Source organism: Stigmatopora argus, chromosome 10 (genome assembly GCF_051989625.1).
Source record: "Stigmatopora argus isolate UIUO_Sarg chromosome 10, RoL_Sarg_1.0, whole genome shotgun sequence".
Classification (NCBI taxonomy): domain Eukaryota; kingdom Metazoa; phylum Chordata; class Actinopteri; order Syngnathiformes; family Syngnathidae; genus Stigmatopora; species Stigmatopora argus.
In genome coordinates this window covers 15902994-15915000 of record NC_135396.1, presented here as the reverse complement: position 1 = coordinate 15915000, position 12007 = coordinate 15902994, and the positions used below count along the sequence as shown (strand labels likewise).

General features: G+C 40.6%; 1 protein-coding gene across 2 annotated transcripts in view; it reads left to right on the top strand.

The window, feature by feature from the left end:
* The window catches only part of alkbh8 (alkB homolog 8, tRNA methyltransferase), a 16969-nt gene extending 4962 nt beyond the window's left edge, over nucleotides 1-12007 (top strand). The window contains exons 2-12 of one of the 2 annotated variants that reach the window (XM_077611495.1): nucleotides 1-87; nucleotides 156-265; nucleotides 2538-2669; nucleotides 3055-3150; nucleotides 3254-3358; nucleotides 4835-4905; nucleotides 5648-5754; nucleotides 5907-6067; nucleotides 6489-6754; nucleotides 8752-8901; nucleotides 10820-12007. The exon at nucleotides 1-87 is cut by the window's left edge and continues 47 nt beyond it. In XM_077611495.1, coding sequence (XP_077467621.1) covers nucleotides 1-87; nucleotides 156-265; nucleotides 2538-2669; nucleotides 3055-3150; nucleotides 3254-3358; nucleotides 4835-4905; nucleotides 5648-5754; nucleotides 5907-6067; nucleotides 6489-6754; nucleotides 8752-8901; nucleotides 10820-11431 — 1897 coding nt within the window. In that variant the 3' untranslated portion in view covers nucleotides 11432-12007. The remainder of the gene's footprint in view (nucleotides 88-155; nucleotides 266-2537; nucleotides 2670-3054; nucleotides 3151-3253; nucleotides 3359-4834; nucleotides 4906-5647; nucleotides 5755-5906; nucleotides 6068-6488; nucleotides 6755-8751; nucleotides 8902-10819) is intronic. The other variant, XM_077611496.1, reaches the window with a different exon arrangement.

Sequence of the window (12007 nt, the reverse complement as noted above, 5' to 3'; positions counted from 1 at the left end):
GGAGCTGTCTGCTGTGCTCAAAGAGATGGGATCGCTCAAAACCCTCTTAATGCCCCCTAAAAAGCCCTATGCTTTTGTCACATACGGGTAATGTCTAAGCATGTTTTGGAAGGGTGTACTAAATTTACCTAATTTTATTGTTGCTCTCAATGTAGATCTGAGGAGAATGCCCGGAAAGCTCACATTTACCTGAATGGTCAAAAACTTCAAAGGGAAGAGAAAGAGAAGAATGATGTGACTCTTTATCTGAGCTTTGTTGACACAGGTACTAGACTGTTTTCACATCTGACTTGACTATTCAATCAACAAGGATCGAAGGGGGTGCTGGAGACTATCCCAGCTGACTTTGGGCACCGAGGACACTCGGAATTGGTGGTCAGCCAAACGTGGGGCACAAGGAGTCGGAGAACCATTCACGCTCACACTCGTATCTTTGGGCAATTTAGAGTGTTCAACCAGCCTACCATGCATGTTTTGGTGATGTGGGAGGAAACCGGAGTACATAGAGAAAACCCACGCAAGCCCGAGAAAACATGCAAGCTTCACACAGTGAGGACAAACCTGGAATCGAACTCTTGCCCCCAGAACTGAGGCCAACGCGCTAACCATAAATAAGATATATTTAAATTTATATAGTAACACCTTGAAATATGAGTACCCCAACATACGAGAAATTTAAAATATAAGGAAAATTCCATGCAAATATTTTCCTTGTGATACGGGAAAAATTTGAGATACGGCCATATAAGACAGCCTGGTGGCCGAGTCCGTGAGAGGCTGCTTATAATAACAGCGCACTGTGTTTCTCGCCGCATTTCCCTCGCGTGAAGATATCTACGAGCACTGGTCATACAGGTCGCATTTTTTACTTATTGTTTTGCATTAATCAGTGCAGAATTAAAGGAAAAAATAATGGGTCCTAAGTTAGTCGGTGCAATGAAGGGTAGTGAGAAGAAAAGGCGTAGGATGACAATCGATATTAAGCACGAAATCATCGAAAAACATGAGTAGTTTACGATTGACTGCGCTGGCTCGCCAATACGAAAGGAGTACAGTGGTACCTCGAGATACGATCTTAATCCGTTCCGGAACTGAGCTCGTATGACGAGATTCTCGTAACTCGAGCGGACGTTTACCATTGAAATGAATGGAAAAAGAATTAATTCGTTCCAGCCCTCTGAAAAAACACCAAAAACAGGATATTGGATTGGAAAAAATGTTTTATTTCTTCTAATTCACCATCTATTAACAAAGTAACACATAACTAGTGGTTTAATAGTAATAAAATGTGTTTAATCTAACTAAAATTGGGCAGATTTCGCCGACAGGAGACAGAGACGTTTGGGGGCGTGGGGTTCGTTTTTTTCCCACGACAACGCACTCGTAAACGGAACAAACAAATTTAAATTAACTTGGATTAATATATACAGACACTCAAACATACGTTTAATGTAACTTTACACAAAACTGAATTCTAATTTTGTTTTCATTTTTTTTTTACCTTCGTTCTGGCCGGGTTAGCTGTTTGCCCCACCTCCAACCTCACGTTCGCTATCGATGGGCTGTTTGCTGTTGTATTGCCTTCAAAATATTCCCCAAATGATGCACACAAATGTCCTCACAATAGGATAAAGCACGACCACTTGCCAACGAGAAATAGTCTTTAAGAAACGAACGCGGTACCTTTCCTAAGAAAGAATAACAGGAAATGACATAGCTGAGCTTCCCACGTATTGATTGTGGGTAATGAAGTTTTATTCTGAGAAAGGTATGGGTGTTGTTTGCAGGAGTATACTTCATTACCCAGAAAGCCTTCTTTTTGCATGCGCGTTGTGCGTTTCCTGGTCCGAGGAGGAACTCGTTTGAATTATTCGTTCCGTGCTCGTAAATATTGTTATACACGAAAGATATGCAAAAAAGACCTGGCTTGGTCGCATCACGAAATTTTGACCGCATAACGGGCGAATTATTCAATCGAAATTTCCCCCGTAAGACGAGCATTTTGTATGACGAGCGGTCGTATGACGAGGTACCACTGTACTTTGACAGTATGTACCCCAATATCATATTTAGCGCCGCACAGTGTTTCAAATATGGTGTGAAAATGTTAGTCACTTTTTTACTTCATTTATGAACATCAATATCTACACAAGGCGGCCGGCGGCTGAGTGGTTAGCGTGTCGGCCTCGCAGTGGGGGACCTGGGTTCAAATCCAGGTTTCGGGCCTTTCTGTGTGAAGTTTGCATGTTCTCGTGGGTTTTCTCTAGGTACTCCGTTTTCCTCCCAAATTGCCCCAATGAATGAGTGTGAGCGTGAATGGTTGTTTGTCTCCTTGTGCCCTGCGATTGGCTTGCCACCAATTCAGGGTGTCCCACGCCTGTGGCCCGATGTCAACTGGAATAGGCTCCAGCACCCCCTCCAACCCTAGTGAGGATAAAGCGGTTCAGAAAAAGAGAATATCTGCATAAATGAAATATTTATTTCTAAATATAAAGTCACTTTTTTTGGACAAATGACATATGACTATATATTTGCAGTTCCATGTGAGCAGCAGACATCTGTGACTATGCCTGCTGGACTGGTACTGGTGGAGGACTTTGTTTCTTCAGAGGAAGAAGCTGTGTTGCTTGCTGCCATTGACTGGTCATCTCATAACAATGATGCCACAGGTGAGAAGGAGCTCTGTGATGTGGGATATTTAATGGTTGCTGGTGCTTACTAAGTGAAATTAACTTTTAAGTACAGACGCTCCCCTACTTACGAACATTCGAGTTACGAACAACGGTACATACGAACGTGGTAAAATTACTAAAAATCTCACAAATTTTTATGTATTTTTACTTTTACTTTCTGAGTATGGCTCTCAAGGAATAACATTTAAAATAGAAATTGCTTATGGATCTCTCTGTGAAAAAGGTTCCCGGCCCCTGCCCTAAAGAGACGCTTGCATGGTTTGGACCCTCCTGTGGGTATACATCCACTGCAGTATTTTTACCTGTGGAAGACTATTTTGTTGTACTTGTTAACCAACTCAGCTGTCTTCTTTTCTGGTAGCTCAAAAAGCTATGAAGCATAGAAGAGTCAAACATTTCGGCTTTGAATTTCGCTATGACAACAACAATGTGGACAAAGACAAACCGTTACCCGGTGGTACGATGAGTTGCATTAAACTACACCTACTAGTTAATTTCATAAATATTTAGACAAAAAATAGACAGAAGAAGCAAATGGGAATGCAAAATTTTGTATCCAGGTCTTCCTGAGAAGTGTCAGCCTGTACTACAGCGGTGTATGGAAAATGGACATTTGACGACCATGCCTGACCAGCTGACTGTAAACCAGTATGAGTCTGGACAAGGTTTGCAATTCCATACATTCTCTTATAGGTAGTCATATTGTTCTTGTAATAGGCAAACAACTACGTGCTTACACTGCTAACGTAGCAAGAGGAACGTTCAACATTATTACACAAATACGACTTTTTTGGTAAAATGCCAACAGCCATATGCAGTTCCGGAATAATTGGACATTGCCCTTTTAACATTTTTCTTTATTTATATTTTTGTTAATACCTGCCTAGATGCTGTTGGTTATTAACAATGCAAGGCAATCAAAGGCTTTAGAAAAGAAAAAAATGAGCATGAAGAGGCCTCAATTGATTCACAACTTTAAATCATATTGACTGTATACATTTTTGTCACCGGTGTACAAATGGTTATTTATAAACCGGGGTGTAAATCCTACAAATATGGTAAAGATTCAATTGTATGCTTCATCAAATCAGTGTTATCCAGAAAATGTTTAATTTTTACCAGAAGATGGCAGCACAGATTTGAAGGAAGTTAATTCGATGTATTATTATTATTATTTTACAATACAGTGGTACTTGAGATACAAGCTTAATGTGTTCCGGGACTGAGCTCGTATGTCGATTTACTTGTCTCTCAAATGATGAACTAAAAACAAATTAATTTGTTCCAACCCTCTGAAAAAACACCATAAAACAGGATATTGGATTGGAAAAATATTTTATTTGTTCTAATTTGTCATCTATTAACAGAGTAACAAATAACTAGTGGTTATGATGTTTAATAGTACCAAAATTAGACGGATTTCGCTGAGGGGAGAGAGAGAGCGAGAGACGTTTTGCACGGCAATACGCTTGTAACAACATAAACAAATTTAAATGAACTTGGATTACGATACAGACACTCAAAAATAAGTTTAATCTAACTTTACACTAAACTTAATTCTAATTTTGTTTGACATTTTTATACCTTTCTTCTCCCGGGTTGGCTCTATTTGCCCCGCCTCCACCCAGACTTTCAGCTGCAGTTTTGCAAAGGAACCTATCAACGGTTGTTTTCTTTTGTCTTCCCTTCTAAATATTTTGAAAATGAGGCACACAAATGTCCTCACAATAGGATAACGGACGACCACTTGCCAACGGGAACTAGTATACTCCTCTCGTATTTGCGAGCAAGCTCCGCCACGCGTCCACCATTCAGCACTGACCAACGGAAAAAAAAAACACTGAAAAAATGCAACGCTCCACCCAGTGCTCGTAGAGATCTTTGCACGAGGAAGATGCGGCAAGAGAGAGAGAGACAGTGCGGTGAAATCATCAGCAGCCTCTCGCGTTGGCCACACCTGGCTGTATGCTCGTATATCAAAATTTGTCTCGTATCTCGAGGTAAATATTTGCTCAAAATTTTACTCGTATCTCAAATTGCTCGTATGTCGAAGTGTTACTGTAATTCATAAACAAGCATTAATTGTATATATGTAAATGAAGGACACATGTAAATGAAATAGTGATTGGTAATTTTTGTAGGTATACCTCCACACGTGGACACTCATTCTGCCTTTGAGGACACCATCCTTTCTCTAAGCCTGGGGGCAAAGGTAAGAAATAGTAACTGTTTCTGTCCTCAAATTAACCTAATGGATTTTATCTGTAAAATTGCAAAGAAGCTCTTCATAAGTCTCAGTTCAGTCCTACATTACCAAAAATAATTAAAGGAGATTGAGAGAGTGAATAGTTTTTAATTAATTGACACCTCACATATAAAAGATTGATCATCTTTTTGCAAAGTGTTGCTAAAAGACTCATTCATCATCCCTCTATGTCTGTGTGTGAGTTTGAAGAAACAGATTTTCAACTTTTGATTCTCATTTACCTGTGTTCGATCAACACAAATCGCACACAAACGCACAAGCACACTTCTCTTCACATAATTCAATGTACCTGCTGTTAGACGGTGTGCCGGAATGCAGTTAGAAATGGCGTCGCTGTAATTTCCCACAAGAGTTAGTTTCTGCTCACGAAAGGCCTTTCCTTTTGGGACACAATAAATGTTGAAACACTGACTCGCTCAAGAAAATGCTTCTGTTCCTTACTGACAACGACACTACTGCTATGACGCCGCTTTATTCTCTGGTTAAGATTTAAAACATTTTAGTAACATTAAATAAGTTCATGGTGTCTCACCAATGTAAAAAGCGTTGATCAGTAACACTGCCGTTGAGGTAACCAAATAAAATTCATAGCCCCATTTCCTGTTTACAGACTGCTTCTTCAGTCCAAGCTGTCTTGATGTTATTGCCTTTAATATATTACGGTTTCTGGGTGCATGTGTTCTTACAGACTGTGATGGAGTTTCGACATCCCGACGGTCGTGTTGTAAATGTTTTTTTGCCAGGGCGGAGCCTCTTGGTGATCCGAGGGGAAAGTCGGTATCTCTGGACGCATGGGTAAGTTCACAGCAGAGTTCCATTAATTTTGTTAATGTATTTCTATCTGTTGGCCCCATAAAGGAGAGAACTTGCTTCTCTCTAACCCATTATGTTAGAGGCAAAGAAAACATATGTACACAAACCTTTTTTTGTTCATCAAAAATAAATAGAATCACTCCTCGCAAATTTGACATGGTGCCTGCCAGCGACCCACAATGCCTGGCTCCGACAACATGTGACCATGGGCCTCTGAACCAGCTAACCTTGAGCAAAAGGGGCACCCGCACGTCTTTCACTTTTCGCAAGATCAGAATCGATCCCTGCCGCTGTGGTGAGCTCTATTCAAGTACACAATGACACGACACCATGCTTTTCGATTACAAAAGTATATTTTAAGATTTACTGCACAATGATTTTAGTAGTTTGCATATTCTCTCGGGCCTGTGTGGGTTTTCTCTGGGTACTCCGGTTTCCTCCCACATTCCAAAGACATGCATGGTAGGCTGATTGGACAATCTAATTTGCTCCAAGGTATGGGTGTGAGTGCGAATGGTTGTCTGTCTGCTTGTGCCCTGCGATCCTGCTGGCCACCGCTACAGGGTGTCCCCTGCCTCTGGCCCAAAGTCACCTGGGATAGGCTCCAGCACCCCCTGTGACCGTAGTGAGGATAAAGCGGTTCAGAAAATGTACGAATGAATAAAGAATTATTTTAGTAAAGTCTTAAGATCATTTTTATCTTCTATATATTTTAGCCTTTCCAACCGTCTGCGATAGTCAAGGAGCTCCATCTCCACCATCTCCCCCCTCAATTCCTCGAGGCCCCAGTGATGCTGCCCGTCTGGAGGTGGAGTACGTTCATCGTGTGTACGATGCAATCGCCCCCCACTTCAGCAGCACGCGCCACTCCCCCTGGCCACAAGTCTGCCACTTTTTGTCCTTGCTCTCACCTGGAAACGTGCTGGCTGATGTTGGCTGTGGAAATGGAAAGTATCTGGGTGTCAACCCAGCGGTCATTAGTGTAAGTGCTGTTTTGTTTTCCTTACTGTTACCATGTTATTTTTCCTGCATGACTCGGATCATGTCAAGTATTTGAAAGGCATTACAACTGACAACACACAGCTTCCAGTTATTCATACAAGTAACCAAACACCATTGTGTCAGAGTTTACGATCACCTTTTTTTCTTTCTGTTTTCCCTCCTTACCAAATAGGTCTGTACAGTATTCCCTCGAATTTTGCGAATAATGTAGTCCAGACATGGCCACGATAAGCGAAATACCTCAAATTAGGATCACCCCTATTATTTCTACCATCACACTTCTGGAAAAATCCACCCTCACAAAGGCTCCCGGTCTTCCTGTCTGCCCAGGGGACTCCATTTTGCCACAGTGTCTGCTGTAAGGTTACCCGGAGCTCGTACTTCCTGAAAAATCCACCGTCACCGAGGCTCCCAACCACCCTCTGTTCGCAGAGTGCTATATTTTCAGATAAGGGCGACCCGCTTATCCTCACTGTGGTTGCGGGGGGTGCTGGAGCCTATCCCAGCTGACCGGGCCAGAGGCGGGGGACACTCTGAATTGGTGGCCCGCCAATCGCAGGGCACAAGGAGACAAACAACCATTCAAGTTCACACTCGTACCTAGGGGCAATTTAGAGTGCCCAATCAGCCTACCTTGCATGTCTTTGGAATGTGGGAAGAAACCGGAGTGGGGCTGACGTGCTAACCACTCGGCCACCAGGCCGCCCTGTTTAGCAAAATTATTTTGTTGTTTGAATGTGCTTTCTTTTGATTTTTACTTTCATATCACTCAGCTCTAAGTCAAAGCATTCAAGCACCTACAACTCTGGCTAAGTCCTCATTGTCTGTATCCGACATAAAGAGTTCGGGCGAGTTCACCATCCAACATGCTGGGTTCCATTTCACTGTAAGAGTCAGATTTGTCACCGTGGGGTTTCGTTGAAGTGATGCGGGCTTTGATGAAAGCTCGAACCCCTGTGCTACACTTAAGCCCAGGCATCCACAATCCATTCAGACTTGTCGTGCAACTCGCCCGACTGTGCCTGCCAGTCTTTGTATAACGATGTTTGCTATAGAACATCCATTGCTCAAGCCGTTCACCTTACATCCGCGGAAACGCAGCGTTGTCCTTTTTACTTGTCGAAGTTGATTTTCCAGCTTCTTCCACTTGGGAACCGTGGACTCATTTTTGTTGAGGTGCCTCGATGCAACTCGATTTCCATGTTCCTCCTCGTGGCATATAACTCCCATTTTGAATTGTGCCTCATAAGCGTATCTCTTTGCAGGTGGCATTTTAGGGAATCAAAACGATATTGTTTTGCAAAATGCATACCTACATACGTTTCCAATTAGTACGTGCTCTGTTCTTTCCCCCTTCCCGCGTGTTGGCAAGAAATTCACCCAGATATTAAAGCGGTCAGGGTCTTACAGTGACATACAGAATTTTGAGTGTAGTGCACACACAAGGTGCATCGAATAACTGGACACCGTCTATTTTAGAGAAAATGTTAGGCTTTTAAGTGTGCCATATAGGTGTGAAAATACTATAACAACACATTATTATATTATTTCAAATGTTATTTTTACACTAAACCACAAAAGGGCACTCAAGGCCTATGTTGATAATTTTAACATTGGCAGTTTGGTGGACTTTTCTTTTTATTATTAATTTTGTTTTAAATGCCTTCCAAAATGACATGTCTGTTCTTTGTTTTGAATTTGACAAAATAATATAATCCCCAAAATGCGACTTATACTCCAGTGCAACTTAGTATGTTTTTTTTCACATTCATTGTGCATTTTTTGGCCCGTGTGAAAAATACAGTACTTGAAACTGGCGCAGGGAAGATTCAGCCTTTTCCCCTTGTAGAGTGCCACCTTTGTGTGTACTCTTAAAATGAATGCTGTCTTTTGTCCATTGTTTTATGATTACCTCTATCTTTGGCTAATGAAAAATCATTTGATGATTGTTAACGTATGTCTTTTTCTATATTCTAGGTGGGGTGTGACAGGAGCAGTGCCCTCATACAAATTTGTACCAACCGAGGTTTCCAGGCATTTGTGGCTGATGCCCTTCATGTCCCACTTCGCACGGCTTCTTGTGATGCCTGTATCTCTATAGCTGTAATACACCACTTTTCCACCACAGTATGTATTCTGAAAGTACACATTTTGTACAAAACAAATACCAAAAACAGATAATATATACGTACATGTATATTTTTCTTACTCTCTGTCGATACGGCTTATAAAATATCGAAGTTCACATATAATTCATATATTACCTAACCAAATTCAGATTTCAAACACGTTTGGCCCGGTTGTAAACTTTTCATTTCAAACATGATACTCCACCAGCTCCAAGAAAGGCCATAATAGACTTGACTTGAACCAGACCACAAGCTCCTTAAATGTTTATGGACTAGAAAAGAAATTGGGAGTCACATCACATTTTTGCACTAATTTTTCTTTTCTAGCACTCTTTTACATGCCCATTCTATAACCAACCAGTTATGTATTTATTTAATACAGTGTTGCTTGTCTAAAATCAGACTAGCCATTAAAAAAAGAATAATTAAGATTCATGGTTAGTAAAGCTTGGGGATGCGTCTGCTTGAGATCCCAATTTGACCATAGTATTACTAAAACGAAAGTTAGATGGCTGTTGTTATTTGAGGTAAAAAAAAACAAAGAATTAATTATAACCTATGGAAGGTGATATAGCCTCAAAATCACATCACAATATTTCATTTATTTGAAGACATGGGAATAAAAATGCCGAAAAATATGCATGGAATTTGTGCTTTCGATAAACATTTTTATTGCACACAATATTTTGAGCACCCACATTTAGTGCAGTGAAATACTGACACAGCTTGGAAGCAAAAATGGCCATGTAGTGTTTAACATCAGAAGTCAAATATAACATTTAAACTAAGGTGTCATCTGAATATTTAAGTTTTGTCCCAGTTCAGGCGTTTGTGTTTTTTTTTAATATGTGACGATGGTGGTACGTTTTTGGCTTTCTGTCCAATACTTTCAGCGCTTGCTTGTTAATGGTTTCAATTGGTTTTAGTGTTGTTTTGCAGGCCGATGACCAACTTGTTAGGCAGTAAGTCATGTGGGTTTATGATCATTGTGTCAAAATATAGTTTTGCTGACTCAGGCATTAGATTGTTACTAACGAACCTAAAATTGGACAATTTGATTTTAATTTTATTCCGTGTTTTTTATCTGTCGTTTGAAGACAAATTGAGAGTCAAGAGTGATTCCTAGGTATTTAAATTCTTGGACTACATTGATTGTTTTTCCTTGGACAAAAACTTTGTGGTCACTGTTATTTGTCGCTATTTTTGAGAAGTACATACAGACAGTTTTAGATATGTTTAGGTGTAGTTGGGATTTTTCAAGGCAGTTATTCACGCTTGTCATTTCATCTGTGAGTTCCTGTGCAGCATGTTTTTTGTCTTTTGTGTGGACATATAGAACGGTAGCATCGGCATACATTGGACAGGTGACAATTGAACGACAATAGCTTGGCAGATCATTTATGTAAAAACTGAAGAGCAGTGGACCTAGCACTGACCCTTTTGTACCCCAAGACTGTTATTGTGCGAAGTAGATTTTGTGTTTTGTATCCTGATGCACTATGATTTGACGCCTCTTATCTAGTTTTGATTTTATGTTTTCTAGAAAGAAGCAAACTTGTGTTTTAGTAGAATGATGTTTTCTAAAGCCAAATTGCAGCCTGTTCAAGGTGTGTGGACTGCTGTTAATGTGATGCACAATTTTGCTCCGCTACTATCTTTCCCAAAACTTTTGAGACGGCTGGGAGGATGCTTATAGGTCTGTAGTTGTATTGTGGGGTTTCCTGATTTGAGGACTGGTGTGATAATTGAGCACTACCAGGGTTCAGGGAAGAGACTCTCACTCTCGTTCATGGATTTGTTTACAATAGTGGTTAATAGAGCTATGAGAGATTATTTGCTATATAGGTTAATACAATCCCAAGTTCCTATTTTTCTTAAAGCTTAATTTCAAATGTCTGTGAATTATTGTGTTGTAGGAGCGACGCTTGGCAGCTGTGAAAGAGTTGGTGAGACTTTTGAAGCCTGGGGGTCATGCTCTCATCTATGTCTGGGCTTTTGAGCAAGAGTACAAGGAGCAGAAGTCCAAGTACCTCAAAAACAACAATCCTACGAATGACACATGTGGTGTAACCACGGCGCCTGAAGGGAAATCCAGTGCCTGTGTCAGAAGCAATCTTGAAGATAACAAGAAAAAACCTGCAGATGATTGCACAGTGACTCATGACAAAGTTGGTGTTCATATTAATCGCACCGCATTCAACTCACAGGATCTTCTGGTACCATGGCATCTAAAAGAGGGGAAACGAGGAAAAAGCAAGGGTGAGTCAGAGGTGGCAAGAACCAATGAAGACAAAACGAAGTTTTCAACAGACTCGTTTCCAAACGGCCCTGACTTAAGATCCTACAGTAATACTGACAGTCAGCATGATTCACTGACCAGCGCGGAGCCTGTCTTTCACCGTTATTACCATGTATTCCAGCAGGGAGAACTGGAGCAGTTGTGTGTACAGGTGAAGGAAATCAAACTGCAGAGAAGCTACCATGACCAGGGCAACTGGTGTGTCATTTTAGAGAAACCTGTAAATTGATGTAAATTATTAGGACCGTCTCCATTACTGAAAAAAATCCAGCTCAAAGTTGCAATATCATGGATTATTTGGATAGTCTGGGAGAATACAGTAATGTTGCACTCGTGAGCGCCGACCTCTCAGCTTCTTGGCAAATCTGGAAAGATGTGACATACAATGTGGATTATTATTTTTTGTTCATGTATTCAGGAGGAACACTTGTTGGATAAATTTAACAAGAACATACCTGTCAACCTCTGCCGATAACTGCCCTTATAAATGATTATGATTCCCCTTACAAACACCGTACGAGTCGTACAGTGTTTGTAAGGTTTTTTGGGGGTTTGTAAGGGGAATCATAATCATTTATAAGGGCAGTTATCGGCAGAGGTTGACAGGTATGCAAGAATGTTAGTTTCATTACGGGCTCAAATCCATGTTATTGCTGCAAATGTGAAATACACTGAAATGGAAGAATTTCAACATTTTATCATGAACTGAAAAAAATACAGAAGTCGCAAATAATAAAAGTACTGTATAATGCAGTATAGTATATAAATGCATCAGTTGTAATGTAATAAACGAATTTTGAGAAAA